Source organism: Nilaparvata lugens, chromosome 5 (genome assembly GCF_014356525.2).
Source record: "Nilaparvata lugens isolate BPH chromosome 5, ASM1435652v1, whole genome shotgun sequence".
Taxonomy (NCBI): Eukaryota; Metazoa; Arthropoda; class Insecta; order Hemiptera; family Delphacidae; genus Nilaparvata; species Nilaparvata lugens.
Window position 1 is genome coordinate 75,320,080 of NC_052508.1, and position 22,484 is coordinate 75,342,563.

The window sequence follows — 22,484 nt, forward strand, 5'->3', positions numbered from 1 at the left end:
TGGCTTCTTGAGTGCAGCAGAGGAACTTTGCGCACGTATTTCACATTTAATTTTTCCTACAGTTACCATTGAATATGAAAAGTGGGTAATTATGGGTAAAATTGCCTGAAATCTATCAAATGTTTTTCTGTGTTACTTTATTATTATTATAATTTCCTTTATAAATAACTTTATTATAATGGCTTCTTGAGTGCAGCAGAGAAACTTTGCGCACGTATTTCACATTTAATTTTTCCTACAGTTACCATTGAATATGAAAAGTGGGTAATTATGGGTAAAATTGCCTGAAATCTATCAAATGTTTTTCTGTGTTACTTTATTATTATTATAATTTCCTTTATAAATAACTTTATTATAATGGCTTCTTGAGTGCAGCAGAGAAACTTTGCGCACATATTTCACATTTAATTTTTCCTACAGTTACCATTGAATATGAAAAGTGGGTAATTATGGGTAAAATTGCCTGAAATCTATCAAATGTTTTTCTGTGTTACTTTATTATTATTATAATTTCCTTTATAAATAACTTTATTATAATGGCTTCTTGAGTGCAGCAGAGAAACTTTGCGCACGTATTTCACATTTAATTTTTCCTACAGTTACCATTGAATATGAAAAGTGGGTAATTATGGGTAAAATTGCCTGAAATGCATCAAATGTTTTTCTGTGTAATTCAATAATTAATGAATAAAATAGAATGTAGTATGTGTGTTTGAATGGCGGCTGTGTGGTGTGTGGGTGGTGGGTGGAGGGTGGCACTGTGCTGTCCTCCAACTCAGGGTGTCCCTGTCCTTGTCCATCGTTATTATTATAATAACAGTCACTGTTGCCAACTTCATTTTGATTTTGCTGCACTGGTGCTCCATGTAACCCACTAACTATTTTGCATTGCCATATTGCAAATCTGGAGTGCGGAAGAAATTTTTTCCTACAGATACCTGAAAAGTGACCATTTGTGCACTGATTGCAGGCCGCAAAGAATCACTTTTCCGCACTAGTGCGCAAAGTGAGTAACTTACTTTGCATACTCCAGATTTGCAGCATGACAATGCAAAATAGTTAGTAGGTTATATGGAGCACCAGTGCAGCAAAATCTAAATTAAGTTGGTAATACTCATAGTGAGGCCCACGTTATAATGGCAGTGGAGAACAGCGTTGCCTTGCCATTATGTGCCTTCATTATAGTCATTCTATGCTTACATAAGATAGACCCAGTCACATAAATTTTCAATTGAATTACTAATCATTATAATTCAATTATTATTATTATTCAATTCTAAATAAATTAAGGCTTTTATTAATAATAAAATTACACAGAAAAACATTTGATGGATTTCAGGGAATTTCACCCATAATTACCCACTTCTCATATTCAATGGTAACTGTAGGAAAAATTCAATGTGAAATACGTGCGCAAAGTTCGTTTGCTGCACTCAAGAAACCATTCCGCCCGAGCCTTTTCGGTGCAGCAAACTGTCACTTTGCGCACTAGTTGCACAAATAACTATTCCCGCACTAGAGCGGAAAAGTGATTCTTTGCGATCTGTAATCAGTGCAGCAATGGCCACTTTCCAAGGTAACTGTAGGAAAAAAGTAAAACATACCTGTAACCAGATATTGCATTGAGTAGAGAGCTTTTCCCGGCGCCTGAAGGTCCAAGTATGGCAGATAGCTGACCTGCTTTGAATTTGCCACTCACTCCTTTCAAAATTCTTCTTCCAGAATCTGTAACATTAATAAATGAGATGAATATTACAAAATTTTTAGTATAATGTAAATTATACTGTAAATAATACAGTAAGTATAGTACAAGGAGTATCCTTAGTTTTTCTCTCCCATTCAGTGCTTCTTGTAAAAATTATAATAATAATAATAAATTGTCACCTGGTCATATGGGACATATATATGAATCATATATTTATCTCATATTGATCAGGATTTTAGAGTTTTAATTTAGAAAAGTTTAATGAACAGTGTTTTTGTCTTCGTACAATTTTTGTCATCGACAGAAAGTTTGTTTATTTCATTTGTTGTCAAAATTAATGTAGCTTCTCTTTTGTTTTTAATAACAAACGTGCCGCTTGTGCGACTGATAAAAATATGTATTTGAAATGGCTTCCATGTTTGGCATTGACTGAGTTATATTTAATACCCAAAATTTTACTTTTGTGTGGTGTGTGAGCTCGTTCGGTAGGACTGTGAGTAAAGTCCGGCTGTTCTGGTGAAGGGGATAGATTTTGTTCTTGTTTTATAATACAGTTTTCCTGTCGCAGTTCGGGCAGTTTAAAGAGAATTGTATTATTGAATAGGACGGGATCTAAACCCATTTCATTGGATCAGTTATTTTGATTTTTAATTAATAATTAACGCCGTGAAATACCAGTGGATGCCAAAGTGGGAAGCCATTTTCATAAAGGTAGGTGACTACTGAGTCATTGTTCTTAAATTTTTCATAACCACAACAATTGAATCTTCACTAGCAGCAAAGCGAGTAGCCCTTGAAATATTCATCTGTTTATTATTATTCCGTAATTTCTAATTATAATTCTAATTTTTTAATAAATAATTTAATGTTTTGTTTTAAATATCAAAAACCTGTACGATCTTTTCTTGTTTTTCATTTTCCCACCCTTACATTTCAGTGAAGGCAAATATTCCTTACAACTGTAAGTATAGTACAAGGAGTATCCTTAGTTTTTCTCTCCCATTCAGTGCTTCTTTTAAAAATTATAATATAATAATAATAATGAATAAATTGAATAAATAATAAATAGACTGTAAATTTGGACTGTGAAATTTTGTGATCTTTATAAAGAAGTTTGCATAACCTCATTTGGACTATTTTAATCAAAATTAGGGATAGAAACAGTTTTGGGTTCATCCTGTTGATTCTCTCCCAATCATTTATTTGATATTGCGATTGTGGAATGTAATAAATAAATACCTAAATAAATTATATAGCACTTCAGTGGATTATTGAAGGGATGGATGATTACGGTACATTTTTTAAATTTTGCATGTTCACTGGTTAAAAATGTTGTGTTCTTTATTTATTTCACAAAACGACTATATATTTCAAAGCTCATGATATTTTCTGGAACAATTTATTTTTCAATTAGACATACATTCTGTACATTTAATGCATTAGGATATCTACAATTTTAATAACCCTCAATAACTTCTATTGTTTTGTTTTTTTTTCTTTTTTTGTGTAGTTGAGAAGTTGATAAAATTGTGGTATAATTATTCATATTGAATGAAAAAGGCTGAGAAATTGTCAAAAAACCACAGATTTATTGATACTTATAGAAAGACCGGTTCCGGTTATTACACCATTGTCAATCTCTGATAAACTAAAACTGAATACAAGGATATTTGACTATTTATACTTATCTATACTAAATACAGTTCTGCTGCTCTTGTATTTAGTTTTAGTTTATCAGAGATTGACAATGGTGTAATAACCGAAACCGGTCTTTCTAATTTAAATGAATCTGTGTTTTTTTACAATTTCTTAGTCTTTTTCATTCAACTTCTATTGTGTTATTAAATTTTTTAAAATGTCTTCACAGATAAGGTGCGGAATTGCAAACTTCCCGGAAGAATTAATTGAAGTCCTCAATAACTTCTACTAATAATTTATGTTGATATATTGTTGTAGAATTTCTTGCTCAATCACTCTCAATAACTCAGAATTAACTTTGTTTTTTTTTTGGTCCTTCAAAATTTTTTTTCAATATGTGAATATTTTCTATTTTAGTAATAATAATGTGAACTATTTCTTTTATTTTTGGTTTTTAAGAATCTAAATTTAAAAATTTCTACTTTGTAGAAATAATTAAGGACTGAAAATTCTGTAAAGCGAACAACAACAAGACTTAACCTATTCCGGACAATGTGTAACCTCATCTAAGTTTGGGAGAGGAAAAGCACAAAAGGTTGCCTCATTTTTTCTCTCCCTATCATTTTTGATGATGAACCGTAGGCCTACTTATTGTACAAATCAATAAAGAATAAGATGAGATTTCTATTGATCAATGAGCTGTAAAATCCTTCAAACTGTAGCTTATTTTTCTTTCTCATTCAACTCAAATCTTCTCTCACTTCAATACTGATGATACTTTCTCATTCTAGATCTTTTCTCTTTCATTCAAATACTGTAATAATTGGAGTTTTAGTAATCGATGATGGATTTATTGTATGAATCTTTCTCATTCTAGATCTTTTCTGTCTCATTCAAATATTGTAATAATTGGAGTATTATTTATTTATTTATTTATTTATTTATACATTAATAGATACAATATCATTCTTAACTGTGAATGATTGGGAAAGGAACAACAGGCTTGAAGCCCAAAACTGTTCCTTTCCCAAATTTAGATAGAAATTGTCCAAAAATAGGTTATGTTTACATTTCACGATTTTTGTCCAATTTTGAGTCCAAAATATTTATAAACTAGGAATTTAGAATTTAGGAATGTTGAAAACCAAATTAAATAATAATACTTCACTAAATCATCACTAATAACTGAAAATACTGTATTAATAATTGACAATTTTAAAACGCGAAAAGAAACTCAAACGTACTCCTAAAACAAGTAATTGATGATGTATTTATTGTATTAACCAATCAATAATCAATAAAGTGTTTCTGGCTTTTTTATAAGTAGACCTTATATAAATTTGGGAGAGGAATAGCACAAGGTTACCTCATTTTTTCTCTCCCTATCATTTTGATGATGTACTACTCATTGTATGAACTAATAAAGAATTGATCTTGATCTTGTTGTAGAATTTCTTGCTCAACAACTAACTCACATTAAAAGCTGTCAACTATTTCTCTATTGGATTGGGGAGTGGTTTTAGTTGGAAAGAAGGCACTTATCTGTTGATATATTTATTTATTTATTTATAAGGTTAGCAGAAAAATACAAGAATCGGAGAAGAAAAAACAGGCTATTGCACTAAAACTTCTTCAATTTCCTAATTTATTTTTAAATTGTCCAAATGTTAGTCTATAGGTTATGTCCATTCAAATTTCTACACCAAATCACAATCTAAAATATAAATTAGAATAAAACAAACAATTTTAAATTTGGATGGATTGATAATGAAAGTTTCTTAAAAACATTAAACAAACTATAAATTTACAAAATAAATAATAAAAACACTTAAATATTGAGCTTGAAAATATCACATTCACCATAGCTATATAACTATTATTATATTATATAAATAACAATCCACATACCGTAGGCCTAATACATCAACTATAACTATCAATAGGCCTACTATTTCTCAACTCTTTTGTCACAACCTTGATATTGATAAATTCAGACAAGATTTTTCCTTTTCATTGTAGTTCTTCTCCACTTTTTTGTCCCTATTGAGGCGCTGGGTGTAGACTATTCTAGGCTACAATAGGAGAGAAACCATCAATTATAATAGCTCGGTTCTCAGCACATGTCATATTGGTTACACACACATGATAAGCGCATCAGATACTGTCAATCAACAATTAATCTTTGTCAAAGTTCCGGTTAGCCTTGAGATGCATTGCTGCATCCAACTGCATCTTTAATGCAGTCAGCTGATCACGTTCTCTCTACTTTTAGGTATTGTTCGATTTTATTTCCTCTATCTAATACGAAGAATGTACCGTATCTTTGAAGACTTCCTTCCTTATTCCATGATAACTTGCTGCTTTGTAGAATGTACCATTATTGTCTCATACCCACATTTCCTACATAAAAAATTAACATGTTCTACTCTATACAATAAATAGTGCCTGACTAGTAATCTGACTTGTACAATACCGGATCAAAGTTTTAATTAATAGTGGGGAAGAATGGATTTACAACATTGACTATAGTGAGGTCCACGTTATAATGGCAGTGAAGAAATATAGGAAAACGACGTTGCCGAACCTCAGTCTTGTCAATGCCTTCTATAAACGGTAGCTGATACAGGTTTATTGATGTAATATTAACTGTTCAGTCTATCTGTGGGTAGATGACACAAGTTGATAAGTCACATTTTTGACCATATTGAGTTATGCATATGGTTGTGTTCAGAAAAATTAGATCTATAAGATGGTGTAACTAGATATGTTGCATCTCTCTGTAAATAGCTGGGATATAGGCCTTGCTCAAGCCTGATAGAGCATTTTCTTCCAATCCCTAAGTTGACAAATATTGATAAGTACATATATCTCAACACTCTTCTATCGGTTTGTATTATAATCCAATTATCAAAAGTTGGCAAAATTTGATAAGTGTATGTACTGGTAGGCTATTATAAAATCTGAAAATCAATAACCTATATTGAGAACCACATAACCCATACAACTTTGCAAACAGTTCAAGTTTGTTTAACTCGATCAATACTTGTAAATAATATGAATTGATTGTTAAAAATATATTCAAATTTCTAAATAATCGATTTTTAAGATATTTCCTATACTTTTACATTGTGATTTGAAACATTTGGCAGATGGCAAAACATGATATCTCTGACATCACACTTGCAAAAATTCTCAATAGGTAGTTAATTTAAATAAATGTTTTATTCCTTGATATTTTATATTTGAATAGTTTAAGATCAGCTGATTATATTAGTGTGAAATGGGTAAGAAAAAATATGATAGATAATTTTTGCAGCTATGCCAAACTTTCAAATTGCTCTCCTGAAAAGTTTACAAATCATGACTTATCAGCTTGTGTTATGTACCCACAGTCTTGTTTCAATTAATAAATTATATTTTATTAAGCAATAGATTATATTTTTCAATAATTTCATAATCTATTTTCATAATCAAGATGAAATATTTTGGTTAATCAGTTATCAATTCTACATTGTTAGAAGACGATCTGGCAACACAGCAAAGCGAGAAATAGATAGCACTATCCGCTTTGTTGAATGATAGACAAGGATAGCCATATCATTGCTAATATCCACTGCCATTATAACGTGGACCTTACTATATAGCTATTGTCTTTTAAGCCTTGTAGAGGCTTCACTAGTAGAGTTAGTGGTCAAGTAACTGGCATACTCAATCTACCGATCTAACTCTACTCTACTTACTTGGTCGAGTAACTGACCACTAACTGTTTTCACTACAATTGAGAATAGTTAGTAAAGTGTGTTGTCTAGTGAACAGAACTAATACCTTAAAATGTCAATACTTTTTAAAAAATTAACACAAACACTTTCAAATCGAATCAAATATATTGACTAATTAACAACTGTTTTACAAGAAAATAAATAAATAATTTGTTGTTAAATAATTGGCGTGGCTAGAAAAGAAATTGAATGAAAAAGACTAAGAAATTGTCAAAAAACCACTGATTCATTGATAATTAGAAAGACCGGTTTCGGTTATTACACCATTGTCAATCTCTGATAAACTAAAACTAAATACAAGAGCAGCAGAATTTATACTAGTAGGCGAGTACTGCTATAGGTCGAGGGCATGAACGCCTGCCATTGGCCTAGCTAGACAGTCTCCTCCCCCTCAACCAATCCATGTCTAGCTAGGCCAATGGCAGGCGTTCATGCCCTCGACCAATAGCAGTACTCGCCTACTAGTATAAATTCTGCTGCTCTTGTATTTAGTTTAGTTTATCAGAGATTGACAATGGTGTAATAACCGAAACCGGTCTTTCTAATTATCAATAAATCAGTGGTTTTTTGACAATTTCTTAGTCTTTTTCATTCAATATGAATAATTACCACAATATCAACTTCTCAATGACACAAAAAAAAGGCTAGAAAAAGAAATCTTGTGCTCTAGCTACGATTTCAAAACATTCCTTACCTATATTTTAACATGTTTTACTTATTAACACTTTTGGATGAATGTAAACAAATTAATACTTTTTAATATGATAACAATACTTCATAATTAGATAAGATGAATTTCTACTTGTCTTCCAACAAAAAAATAAGAAAGACACTGTCCTCAAATGAGGACAGTGGTAAATGATGGGTTAAACTTGATAGCCTACGGCACGACTCTACTCCACTAGCTCGAGACTTCTTTCATTAGCATAGTAGTGGTAGAGTGAGAAACGTCGGTGGGGGAAGGCAAGTGGTAGAGTACTATCCCACGGTGCTATCTCACTCTTATCTACTAAAAACTAGTACTCTACCATGATCGTTTTCATTGGGTGAGTTCACAAGATAGTTAGTACTTGCCCAGGGAACTCTATCACTAACTCTACTAATGAAAACCAGGCTTTACCCTAGTCATTTCCTTTAGCTTAATGTCAATGCAATACTACAAGCAAAACAGGAAACATTTCTATCATTCCTCAACGACAGACCCGGATCCATGACTCTGACATGGGAGGGGTGATTGGAGTAGCGGTCGTCTGGGAAACCTCCTCCCTCGTTTAAACATGGACTCTTACATGGCTCATGGCTCATTTTAGGAGATGGGAATGAGCACATTTTTTTAAAAGTGTATATTCTGAGAGCATATTTTTAGCACATTTTTTCTATGCCACTTTCAAATGATTCGCTTGAATTGGTGCCACTTAATGTGATTTTTTTAGAACAAGGGAAAGAGCACATTTTCAGCATGGATATTGATCCAAAGTATCCAACAATTACGAGTTGGATATTGATTCAAAGTATCCAACAATTACGAGTTGGATATTGATTCAAAGTATCCAACAATTACGAGTTGGATATAAATCCAAAGTATCCAACAATTACGTGTTGGATATTGATTCAAAGTATCCAACAATTACGAGTTGGATATAAATCCAAAGTATCCAACAATTACGAGTTGGATATTAATCCAAAGTATCCGACAATTACGAGTTGGATATTGATTCAAAGTATCCAACAACTACGAGTTGGATATTAATCCAAAGTATCTAACATTAACGAGTTGGATATTAATCTGAAGTATCCAACAATTACGAGTTGGATATTGATTCAAAGTAAGGTATCCAACAATTGGATGTTCATTTATCATGTGATAAACTGTTACTAGTAGACAATTATTTATAGCAAGCTATAGACTATTCTGCGTCAGTTTCTTGATTGGGTTCACAGCTAGATATCATAGGCAACTAGATATCTCATCAAAGAGAAGAAAACATGACTAGATAATCTACTCAAAGTTATTACTGCTATCGCGAGACATCTCAACCATAGCTCATTATCATTATCATCATCATTTGCATGGATAGTCATTAAAATCTGGCATAAGTGAAAGGAAGTTATCTATCATAGATTGCTTCATGATAGTGAGGTACCTAGGCCTACTGCTGAAAATATAGATAGCGTAAAATATTGATCGCCAATGCATTGGAAAGTAAATTGCCGATAGTCAATTATTTTACTCTGATAATTTGAGTGAGATGTGATGTCGCTTGGAACCGCAGTAAGTTACGTTTGACAGCACAGCTACTTTTACAGAAGATACGGTTGAGTTATTACTAGAATGTGCCTGGCTAAGTTGTCACCGAAGGCTGTAGTGCAATAATTATATACACCAGTATTTTATCAACAGACAACTTTCTCGTGTTTTGCTAAGCGTTGATCACATCGACATGATAACTAATAAATTACGTTCAATATCAATTAATTATCGACTAGCAGGTAACCCATGCTCCGTAAGGATCTAATCAGAAAACTTGACCTACTGAAACCTCAAGGGCCGGTTTCCGAGCTCGGGATTTAGCTAAGTTCTAGACTTTGAACTTTAAATTTTACATATTGATTCTCAATTTACCGAGTGAGGATGGTTATTTTAAAATCTTTAGAGCCGGTTTTCCAAAGTTAGTAGACAGAAGGTTGGTCACTCATCTATAGTATTTTCGTTGAAATGCAATTGGAGTGGGGGAACTGCAGCCGTGACGTAGGCTGTAGTACAGAGTAGGCAGAATATCGCATTCTTGAAAATCATATGGTGTCGTATAGTCAAATTATCTAACACAAACATTTTCTGACATGCAAGCTTTCTGTTTCTGCTTTACAATAATTATTAAAACATTTGAATAATACAAGCATTTTGCCATATAAAAGCAAAAACCCCACCTTCTAACCTTCCCTTTCAAACCCTTAAGGTTTCTTCATCTTCTAGGTCGTGTTTATATTTTGTAGTATGGCTATACATCAGATTGTGAATTTCGGGGATGAGATATTTTGATTCTCGTAGAACATGTGCTCGATACCAGCATATGTTCAGTGCATTTACAATGAATGAACTCATCGGATTTATTGGGATCAGTTTATCGGTTTATTGCGATGCATTGGTTTATCAAGATTTTTAAGGGTTAATCTGAAATTATAATAGTATAACATTGTCTACTAATGCTTTTCCAGCTTATTAACTTTTTCGTGTCACGTTTTTAGATTCATGAAAAACTTTCAACTTCATTTTATTCATAAAAGTTGAATGAACTTGAAATATTTAACAACATCATTAGAATCGGTGATTCATTCGCTATAAGTATGGATAATTTTAAAGTTCTAGGTCAATCTTGAGGAGATTAAACGACAATATATTTGAAGATACAGTGAATAAACTGTATGCTCAGTGTGGTTACTCTAGAACATTTTTACTACACGTGACGTCACGCTGGCGTTCCCCCCACCACTTTGAATCATACACCTGTGAGTGACCAACCTTTTGTCTACTAACGTTGCCGGTTTCCGAGCTCGGGATTTAGCTAAGTTCTAGACTTTAAACAGCTAGAGTCAGAAAATTGGCTTTCCGAAACGGGGCGTAGCCGTAGTCCACGTCTGAGCTGAATTTTGAAAAACTAGAAAATTGAACAAAAAGAGGAAATAGTGTAAAGTTTAAGCTATTTTGAATTATTTAGGAATGTTTCATTTCGTCAAGGAGAAACGTTTCCAATTATAGAAATGAGAAACTAGAGATTATCATAAAAATCTGGTGTGGCGCACTCACACAACTTTCCTTGCCGTTATGAGAATTGATCACCTGACGCTAGTGTTCCCGCGCATCTAAAGTCTATTCAAAGATCTAAGCCAGCTGGTGACAGGACTATAACGCTGGAGATACACGAATTCTTCTATCTCTTCATAGTGAATGATTTAATAGAATCAACAGTTGCCAACAGTTTGCAATTGAAATAATAACATTTTCTCGAATTTCGAGCTTATTTTCAATTTTAGGTGAAAATGTTACTGAACATTAATTGTAGAGATTTTCATACTCAATCTTTTCCACTCGAAATTTTTTGTTTAAACTGTATCTGGAGCCTGATAATTGGGAATCTGAAATCAAACTTTACCTAGATGGGGCGGAGCTCCTGAAATTTTTACAAATATGGGACTTGTGGCAGTTGATAGAGCTTATCGATGACTATTCTAGGTATGAATTTTGATCAAAATCGTTGGAGCCGTTTCCGAGAAAATCACGAAAAACCCTGTTTTTGAAAACATTTTCGCCATTTTAGCCGCCATCTTGAATTGCATTTGATCGAAATTGTTCGTGTCGGATCCTTATAGTGAAAGGACTTTGAGTTCCAAATTTCAAGTCATTCCGTTAATTGGGAGATGAGATATCGTGTACACAGACGCACATACACTCATACACACACACACACACACACACACACACACACACACACACACACAAACACACACACATACAGACCAATACCCAAAAACCACTTTTTTGGACTCAGGGGACCTCGAAACGTATAGAAATTTACAAATTTACATACCTTAATTTTTTTCGGAAAGCAATACTTTCCTTACCTATGGTAATAGGGCAAGGAAAGTAAAAACTACGACTGCCGTTTTGGAAAGTCAATTCTCTGACTACAGCTGCTTAAAGTCTAGAACTTAGGTAAATCCCAAGCTCGGAAACCGGCCCTGAAGAATTTAAAATAGGCCTATAACCATCCTCCCTCGGTAAATTGAGAATCAATAATTATGTAAAATTCAAAGTTGATCAGTCAATTAGTTCAGATGCGATCATTCGTGAATATCCTATCCTATTTTGGTAGAGGGTTAATGGGAAGGATATTATTTTTAATATTCTTTCCACAGAATGGACATTGATATGTCCAAAGCTCCGCCAATTTGTGTAGATGTATTACAATATTGTCTTGTATAGTTATTCCGAATAGCTTTTTCTCGTATCATTGTACAGTTCAATGATTATTTTCATAGTTTATGTTATGTTAATTCATCTAAAACTTTGCTGTATTGTAAGCTTTTGTTTAAGTGTATACATAACAGTATATATTGTAATCTGCATAAATAAAGTACTCAATTAATCAATCCTCATAAGCCAATTCTTTCCTTTCTTATACAGAGTGACACAGAATAACGGGAACTTTTAAAAACGCCATAAAACATTAGTGGGAAGGGTAAAAATGATTTTATTCAAACTAATGTAAAGTTCAAGACTTTTGAGAATTATTAATAACATCTATCACTCTTCGACAATTACTTCATTAAGATGGCTTCCTCCTGCACGAATACAATCTTGAAATCTGTGTTGAGATTCCTGAACGATTGCTGCAACATTTCAGCTGGGATATTGTTAATTTCATTTTGAATTGTCTGTTATGATTCAACCACAGTTATTGGTCAAGTTGTGGAAACGTTTGATTTGAGTTAGCTCCACAAACAGAAAATCGCAGGTGGACAGATCATGGGTCCAGGAAACGCAGATGAATGAGGAATCGTCAACACGGATTTCAAGAGTGTATTCGTTCAGGAGGAAGCCATCTTAAAGAAGTAAATGTCAAAAAGTGATAGATGTTATTAGTAATTCTCAAATGGTAAGTCTTGAACTTTACATTAGTTTGAATAAAATCATTTTTGCCCTTCCCACTAATGTTTATGGCGTTATTAAAAGTTCCCGTTATTGTATGATTTTATTCAAACATATTATGTAAAGTTCAAGACTTACTATTTGAGAATATTATTAATAAAATCTATCACTTTTTGACAATTACTCCAAGATGGCTTCCTCCTGGACGTTATTGTATGTCACTCTGTATTATAGATATAATATCGTTGGGCAGGCGCGTATCCAAGGTGGGGGGGGGGGCATCGCCCCCCCCTTCCACTTATCCAAGTGGTGTTTGAGAAAAAAATGTTGAGGGTGCAGAAATAAGTATCAGAACCTTTGAATTTGAATGAACAAATCCAGAAATTTAATCTAATCAATTTCAAGGCATAAAGCATATTTCACAGGTTCATCATGGTTGGGAATATCTTCAGTTCAAACATTATTCGAAGCTCATTAACTTCAAGATAGACTGACGTAACATATCTGACTGTTGCCAAGATGACTGTCTGAAACATACGACTTCAAAGGAAATGAGAGAATTGGTAAAACATATTCAATGGAACCTGACTGATGCATTCAACTTTCATGGAAATTAAGAGGTGTTGCTTTGAAGAATGCTGTCTCTCGCATCTCCAACTGACATGAAAAAAGGTAAGGCAAATGCAATGAATTCACTGTATGAAGCAAAGATAACACTCTGACATAGTTAGCTTTCATAATACACGTTACTTTTGAAGAGTTTTCTAGAGATGCGCTTGAAACTTTATGTAATTTTCACGTAAGTTTGTATAGGAGCCGTCAATCATTCGTAGTTTTCATTAGCCTACCCACTTTTCAAATGAAAATTACTAGAGCTAGACAGACTGTAGAATAAATAGATAGTCTATTGGTCATATTGCTTAAAAGTGATGTTCCAATATTATTCATTACATTCGTTAATTTGTATAGGCTGTCCCATTTTGAATACTTCCTATCTAGATAATCATTGATCGATGACAAACTAATCCATTCAACATCAATGAAGTGGAGAGAAAGATGATCTTCAATCAAAAGTCAATCCCTATAGTGAGGTCCACGTTATAATGGCAGTGTTTGATTAGCAATGGTATTGCTATCCTTGTCTATCATTCAACAAAGCGGATAGCGCTATTTCTTTCTCGCTTTGCTCTGTTGCCAGATCGTCTATTAACAATGTAGGAATAATAATTGATTAACAGAATATTTCATCTTCATAATATAAATTCATTATGAAATTGTTGAAAAATAATAAAATTCATTGCTTAATAAAATATAATTGATCATTTTAAACGAGAATGAACAGTTAATATTACATCAATATCTGTACCAGCTACCGTCTATAGAAGGCATTGACAAGACAGAGGATCGGCAACGTTTGTTCTCCTATCTTTCTCCACTGCCATTATAACGAGGACCTTGACCTCACTATAAATATAGATATCAAGAGAGAGGTATAGATAGAGGGAAGATATAGGCTACAGATATAGATAGCGAGAGATAGATAAAGATATAGTAGAATGAAAGTTAAATTATATCTGACAATCACACAGATCGTATAATTTATTATTTTTTCATTGTGAGTTCTCAGATGTGTAACCTGATTGAAATTACATTGAAATATATGATTAATACTTCTCTTATAAGAAAGGTTCACATGAAATTATTCATTTATTCACAAAGATCAATTTGTGGAAGTATTTAGAGGGTAGATGATGATGAAGCGATAAATACAAACGTTTTCTTCCATGATTATCTCCTGAATGGAGAGAGATGAGTCAGAGATGAAATGGAAGTTAAGGCCCAGTTGCACAAAAGCCGGTTAAATTTGAACCGTGATTAATTTCACGAGAACCAATCAGACAAGGACTTTTTGATAAGACGGCTTCTCTGATGGGTTCTCATGGAATTACGGTTGAAATTCAACCGGATTTTGTGCAACCGCCACTAAGTGTGAAACTTGGATCTTGAATGAATTGTTTAATCTATACTAAGAACCCACTTGCTACCATAAAAATGAGATAGGATTAAAAGATATCCCATGAAGTCGTTATGTTCCAAATTTCAAGCCGATTTTTCGTCAACTCAAGCCGATTACTGTCTACTGTAGAATATTCTATTATCTGGAGACTTGCAAAAAAATGCAGTCGAACCGTTAAGATTGTACTCCGTTAAGTAAAAACACACACTTGACCGTTGCACGACCTTTACCTGATAAAATTGCTCCAGTGATAATAAATGAATAATCACCAAGCTCTTACATAAGAACAGTTCCTCCAAAGATCCAATGAATCGTCCACAAGAACCAAGTTCAAAAACAGGTTCCCAGTGGCAACAGAGCAACCTGTAACTGTATAGTTGCAGGATTCAGGATGAATAAAAGTTTCCACTGCACACAGCTGTTGTTGATGCTTATTTCGATATTTGCATTTGACCAAAACCTGACTAATAATATCCATCTGAGCTGTGTAACCGGTTTAGAAGCACATGTATTAAGGAAGATGTGGAAAGAGGAAGGAAGAGAGGTAGTAAGAGAGGGAGTGAGAGAGAGTGAGAGAGTAAGAGGCTAGTGTGTATAGTGAAAGCTGAACTGGTTTAACAGCACTCACTGATAACAACACTAAAAACTGCGACATATCACTCTCACCCTCTGCTCTTCTTCTTCTTCTTCTTCTTCTTCTTCTTCTTCTTCTTCTTCTCTTCTTCTTTTCTTCTTCTTCTTTTTCTTTTTCTTCTTCTTCTTCTTCTTCTTCTTCTTCTTCTTACTCTTCTTCTTTTCATTCGTTTTCTTCTTCACCATCTTCTTCTTATTTTCATCCACCATCTTCTCCTTTACCTTCTTATCATCATCATCTTCATCTTCAACTCATAATATCTTACTGTACTCTTCCACCACTTCTTCCCTAAGACAGCCAAGGCCTGCATCTACATAGTTAATTTTTCTCCTAACTTTTTTTTTGATTGGGCTTTTTTTTAAGAAAATTAGATATTCCTCATTTTTTCTCCTCCTATATTCTTCTTCTTTCGTTTATCTCTCTTCCTTTTGGTAGAGAGTTAGTGGGAAGGATATTTTGAATATTCTTTCCAAAGAATGGACATTGATATGTCCAAAGCTCCACCAATTTATGTAGATGCATAACAATATTATCTATAGCTATTACCAATTGCTATTATCATATGCAGTTCAAAAATCATTTTCTCAGTCTATTATTATGTAAATTCATCTATAATTTTGCTGTATTGTAAGCTATTGTATATAAGTGTATAAGCCAGTATATATTGTAATCTACATAAATAAAGTACTAAATCAATCAATCAATCCTACACAAATGAACTCAAATATTCCTTTTTTTCTTCCAACATCACATTCTATTAATATTTTTTCCTCTCTCTTTTCTCCTCCTTTTACTTCTACTCCTTCACCTCCTTCTCTACTTGCCCTGATTCTTATTCTCTCTTTTTTACTTATATTTGTTGGTAAAACGTTTTTTGTAACGTTTTCCTATTATATCTCTTCCTCTATTCCCCCTTTTCTTTGGTATCTTCCTCTTTCCCACGTCTTCATCTCCATTCTCTTCCTCTATTCTGGTCTCAGAGCATTCCTCTGCATAATATCAGAGATCAAGTATTACTCTTTCCTCTTCCAAATAGTATTCTTTCATTTATGATGATATCCTGTTGATTCTACAACTTATATCAAACAGGAAACTATATAAATGACTATCAAAACATCAAGCCAATCCTCGACATTTATCTCTCTGTCTCTCTCACTTTTCTCTCTGCCACTCTTTCTTTATCACTCTCTCTCTCTCACTCTTTCTCACTCTCTCCATCAATCAATCAATCTCTCTCTCACTCTCTCTCCCTCTCTTTGATCAACCTCATCACTATATCTCTCTTTCTCTCTCTAAACAGGACACACAACATCATTGTAAGTTGCCATTTTCACCACTTCTAAAAAAGTAAGAGTAAATAGAACCAGTAGCCTGAAGATACATACCAAGCAGCTTCTACTGTTAAGAGATTGCAAGGCAATCTCTGATAATACAGTTGACTATTTGGGAAAGATACGTTTTGGGATTAGGATACGTTTTAGGTACGTACTTCAGGAGTAAATTATTTACGTTTTATTTTAGAAAGGCTTGTCACGAGACGCGATGCGACGCGAATTAATACCATATGATCATATTGAAATGTTCAAACGTGTCACGTCGCGTCGCGTCTCAATTTGCGACAAGCCTAAAGGAGGGGACATTCTCAAATACTGAGTATTTCAAGTATTCATGATTCCTCAACTCTTGCAGTGTTTCCACAACGGGCCAAACTATTTTCCAATACTCCTATATCATTTTGACAAATAAGAAGATCATTATCTGAATATTTCTATCTGGTAAATATAGAAATGAGAACAATTCGATATAATTCTAAACAGAAATGATCAATATTGTCTTGACAGAAAGCTCTATTTTTTCTCTGTTCACGAAGTAAGCCAGTAATTTTGGATGTGTCAAGCAAGAAGAACAAATGGTCATCCCGATCTATACAGCAAACCTTTACAAGTTCTATCAAGAAATTCATTATTCTACAATGAAAAAAAATCCACAATGAGAAGGAGAAATTTACACGGAAACGGCATCATTTTAGAGTTTACTAAAAAAGGGCTAAGAACCAGTCCTTCGTCAATGCACTTAATTTTCGAAGTGCTCTTGAAACTATAGTGAGGTCCACCTTATTAACATTGGTATTGCTAATCTAGTTCATCATTCCACAGAGCAGAGAGCGCTATCCTTCTCCAGCTTCGTTGCCAGATCGTTTTTTAACAATGTCAAAATATAATTGATCTTGAATGAAAAAGACTAAGAAATTGTCAAAAAAATGTCTTAGTCTTTTTCATTCAATATGAAAAATCACCACAATATCAACTTCTCAACTACACAAAAAGTATATAATTAATCTACTAAATAACAACTATTGGAATATATTATTCAATCATCGAAAAATATACTTTCTTGATGAATGAATCATAATTGATTATCTGAAACAAGAATTATCATTTGATAATATTATTACACCGGTATCAGCTATTCTCTATGGAAGGAAGTGGCAAGGCAACACTGCTCCACTATCTTTCATCCTCTTTAGGAGGCAGTGGCAAGGCAGAGAATCGGCAAAACTGCTCCACTATCTTTCTCCACTGCCATCATAAAGTGGACCTAACTATATACGGAAAGGGATTCAACAATATGTTCATGATTTCCGAAGTAAAGTGTTCTTGCAACAGTAAGAAAAAGGACCGGTCACACAGTGAGAATATTGTCTTGTTGCAACCTGCACTGCCAACTGCCATCCCATTGCAACATGTTGCAACGGTAAGCAACCAGTTGGTGAAATGATCTCAGCTGACCTCTGACCTACATTGATAACACACCTTCACATTCCAAACAGCACTAAACTTTCATTCTCTTCAACTAACCTATAATATTACCTAATGTCATGAACAAGTTGTAGAAAAAATATTTTATTATAATGATAAATGATACATAGCCTACTGTGGAAGGAATTCTGCTACAACAGTATATAGTGTGGTGATAAATGATATTATATTATAAGAGTAAAATGCAACTCTGTTCATGGAAAAAACAAAGAACAACTTCAAGCTGCGTTACACCAGAGTTATTAACAAAATGATTATCTTTCCCTCCTAAATAGATTCTATTAGATTGAACATAACTTATCTTACACATGGTGTTCATTATGTGTTTGTCAAGCTCCTTTTAATTTAATAGAATCTATGAGGACGAAAAATTACATCCTGTTAATAACTTTGGTGTAAACGCAGCTCAACTCCTTTTTTTCTGTGATTGAACATTCGAAATAGGCTTTAAGATTGTGCTTTCAACATGAATTTTGTACTTCAACTAACAATGAGGGCTTGATTGAATAAAATAAATGAATAAATACATAAATCTTTATTTCACAAAAAAACTAGAACTACTATTTCAATTACAGGGAATCTATCTATATAAAAGCGAAATGGCACTCACTCACTCACTCACTCACTGACTGACTGTCTGACTTACTCACTCACTCGCAGAACTAAAAATCTACCGGACCAAAAATGTTCAAATTTGGTAGGTATATTCAGTTGGCCCTTTAGAGGCGCACTAAGAAATCATTTGGCAATATTTCAACTCTAAGGGTTCTTTTTAAGGGTTTAAAGTTCGTCTTTTAGCATGTATATTCTTCTTGTCCCAATCTCTTAATTATAATTGAAATTTCCATATCATATGTTTAGTTTGTTTTTTGTGCGGATTATCAATTAGTTTAGTGTTTTTTTAATTAGAAGTTAAACTTCTTCATATCTTTCTTTACTATTACTTCAACTTATTATTATTATTATTGACTATATCTTACTTACTTAATGGATACTTCATTGATATCTACACAGTGAAGTCCACGTTATAATGGCAGAGTTTGATTAGCAATAGTATTGTTATCCTTGTCTATCATTCAACAAAGCGGATCTTCTATCTCTTTCTCGCCTTGCTCTGTTGCCTGATCGTCTTTCAACCATGTAGAATCATATCAAAATTCAATCTTGATTATGAAAATTCATTATGAAATCAGTGAAAAATATAATTTCTTGCTTGATAATGTTCTGATAACTGTAATGCTCTTTTAATGTCGAGCATCCGGGTTAAAACGAGAATGAACAGTTCATATTACATCAATAGACCTGTACCTACAGCTACCGTCTACGGAAGGCATTGACGAGACAGTGGATCGGCAACATTGTTCTCCTATCTTTCTCCACTGCCATTAGAACGTTCTCCTCACTATAGCTATCTAGTCTAAACTTTTTACTATTACTTCAACTTTCTTCAAACTGTAATGCTCTTTTAAAAGAACGTTGAAATATCAATATAGCCTTGTTTTTATGTGTAGCAACTTGCAATACTGTGATTCTATTTCTTGTAATCTAAGATCTCTATTGATCAAACTGTAAAATCCTTCAAACCGTAAATTTTTCTTTCTCATTCAACTCTTATCCTGCAAAATAATCTCTTTAATATGTTAATATTCCCTATTTCAGTGATAATAATGAGAAATATTTCTTCTATGTTGGATTTTGAAGCATATAAATTTGAAAATCTACCTTGTGAAAATAAATTAAGGACTGAGAATTTTGTGAAGTGAACAACTACAAGACTCAATCTATTTCGGACTATGTGTAGCCTTATCTAAATTTGGGAGAGGAATAGCACAAGGTTACCTTATTTTTCTCTCCCTATCATTTTGATGATGTACTTATTGTATCAATCAATAAAGAATGAAGAATAGTATCTTCTCTTACTCCAATACTGATCATACTCTCTCGATATTTTCTTTCTCATTCAAATACTGTAATGATTGAAGTTCAGTTGTTATTTAGAGCAGTTTGGCAGTTGGGTATTGTAATCTCATTTTTTCATACAGAGCTATAGAGTATAGTCTATCAGACTGGAGTATCCTCGTAGATCAGTAGACCTATTGTAGTTTTATTTCTTCTCAAACTGAGCTCTCACCAAACGTGGATATGCTCTTGAGAATCATCCTTCGTCGCTTTAAATAATAAGAAAGGTAGCCTAGGGTGCTGATCCAATTCTCTAGACAGAATTATCTAAGGTGTCCGTTCCATGGCCTTTAGGTGTAGTGAACGTTATATAAGTGTTCGAAATTGATCACCGTTACAAGTAGGCTACTACAGCCTATCTAAAAACATCCGACCAGACCATGAAAGGTCTTTTAGTACGTGAAAGGGCGATGCTCCTCAATTTTTCCTCCAATTTTGTTCTCTTCGAAGAGAAAATTCAATTCTCGGCCTTCTGACCGCTGAAATGATGTTCTGACGAGAGAAGTGAAAGCAATAAACTTGACCAAATTATTACTTGTGGAGATTGAAGTGAGAAAAAACGCATTCGGTTGAACTATCAACTGCAACTGAAATTATGCCTCGAAAGTCACTGGATGATTCACGCACTCAATTGGAAAGCCTGAGTTTGTGTATGGGCAAAAATCAATTAGGAGTTGAATCATGACTTTTCCTCTCAATCAGGATTCTATCTGGGACTATTATCGTAATTTGCAAGCTTTCTATTGCTGTCTCTCCGGATTCATCTACCTATATTTTCCTTATCAAATTGAAACAAGGAATATTCCGAATTTTTCAAGATGAAATTATATGGACATTAACTGAGACTGATGAGGATATACAAGTTTTTGACCAGAAAAGTGGTTATTTGTGCAATTTTCATCATAAAAATTGAAATTGATGTAATTAAGTAGGCTACAGTGGAACCTCGATATTGTAACTCTCAAGGGACCGCTCAAATAATTAAGGTTTTCATAGAGTAAAGATATTTTTTAATTGTCCATTCATTTGTCTATTTATCTATTAACAGCCTATTAATCTCTGGTACTATTACGAGGTCTTCACCAGATCAGATTGTACTTATATCAAGGTTCACCCATATCACTTTTTGCATCAGGTACGTAGGCTACAAAAACTAGAACAAATATTATTCAATAAATATTGAAGATTTGAAATTTTCATTAATTGTAGAGCACATATCTTATTATTTGATACGTAGGCAGCAGATTCCACGAACACTGCTTATTTCATCAGTTTTCGATCTTAATAATACCGAAAAACTATTTTTTTTTTCATCAAATAAATCCCATCTGAACTAGCGGAACCAGTGGACGCGAGAGCCATAGCTAGAGTATTGCAGATCTTTGTGAATTTTCAATCAATTTTAATTTCCATTCATAAATCATTATCTTTATATTCGGAGATTCAAAATACTATAATATAATAATTATAGGAGCATGAGAAGTCAGGGTTGATAATGATATTATTCTTCCCGATTGAATGAGAAAAATAATGCACTGACCAATTTGCGTTTTTCACTATATATTTAAGGGGTCATATCTCCTGAACGGGGAAGAAATTCGATAATCTGTTGGAGATTCGGATTCCTCGTATCGAGGAGCATGAGAAGGCATAGTTGATAATGATATCATTTCTCCCGAAAAAATGAGAAAAATAATGAACTGACCAATTTGCGTTTTCCATTTATATTTAAGGGATCATATCTCCTGAAAGGGAAAGAGTTTCGCTAACCCATTGCAGATTCGGATTCCTCGCATTAAGGAGCATAAGAAGGCAGAGTTTATATAGATATAGAATAGATATACTAGAGCAGTATTCATGTTAAATACGAAGTACCATTCAAAACTCGATGGTCGCGCTGATAAGCTATCGCTTAGATGAGTTAAGAATCTGGCGCCTGGTTCTCCCGTTGAAAGGGTGACCGCTTGAGCCAACTACACTGAATGAGTTGTTAAGTCGCTTCCCGCGGTGGTTCGGAACCCACCTAAAAATTAAGACTCATTCATCTCTCATTTTTATCCGCCTCATTACCTACACACAAGCCTAAAGCTCATAACCGTCAGCAAATAAAATAGCTTCTATATAATATCTATAATTAGTTAGTCTATATAAAAAAAAATCCAGCATCAAATTTTGAGATTCAATAACTTTTTTATGTGTGCACCGAATTCGATGATTTTTTCTGTTGTGTTCGTTATGTTCAGGACCAGGTTTATGTCCTATCAAATTTATAATCCAACTTCAGGA

General features: G+C 33.5%; 1 protein-coding gene and 1 long non-coding RNA gene across 2 annotated transcripts in view; one reads left to right on the forward strand and one right to left on the reverse strand.

Moving 5' to 3' along the window:
* The window catches only part of LOC111058699 (ATP-binding cassette sub-family G member 1-like), an 83,748-nt gene that overhangs the window by 31,034 nt on the left and 30,230 nt on the right, over nt 1-22,484 (reverse strand). Inside the window, exon 2 of the mRNA XM_039429293.1 lies at nt 1,605-1,725. Coding sequence (XP_039285227.1) covers nt 1,605-1,725 — 121 coding nt within the window. The remainder of the gene's footprint in view (nt 1-1,604; nt 1,726-22,484) is intronic.
* LOC120351530 lies at nt 6,603-17,898 on the forward strand. The gene is made up of 3 exons (XR_005571448.1): nt 6,603-6,734; nt 9,227-9,229; nt 17,887-17,898. It is a non-coding gene; the product is annotated as an uncharacterized LOC120351530 (long non-coding RNA).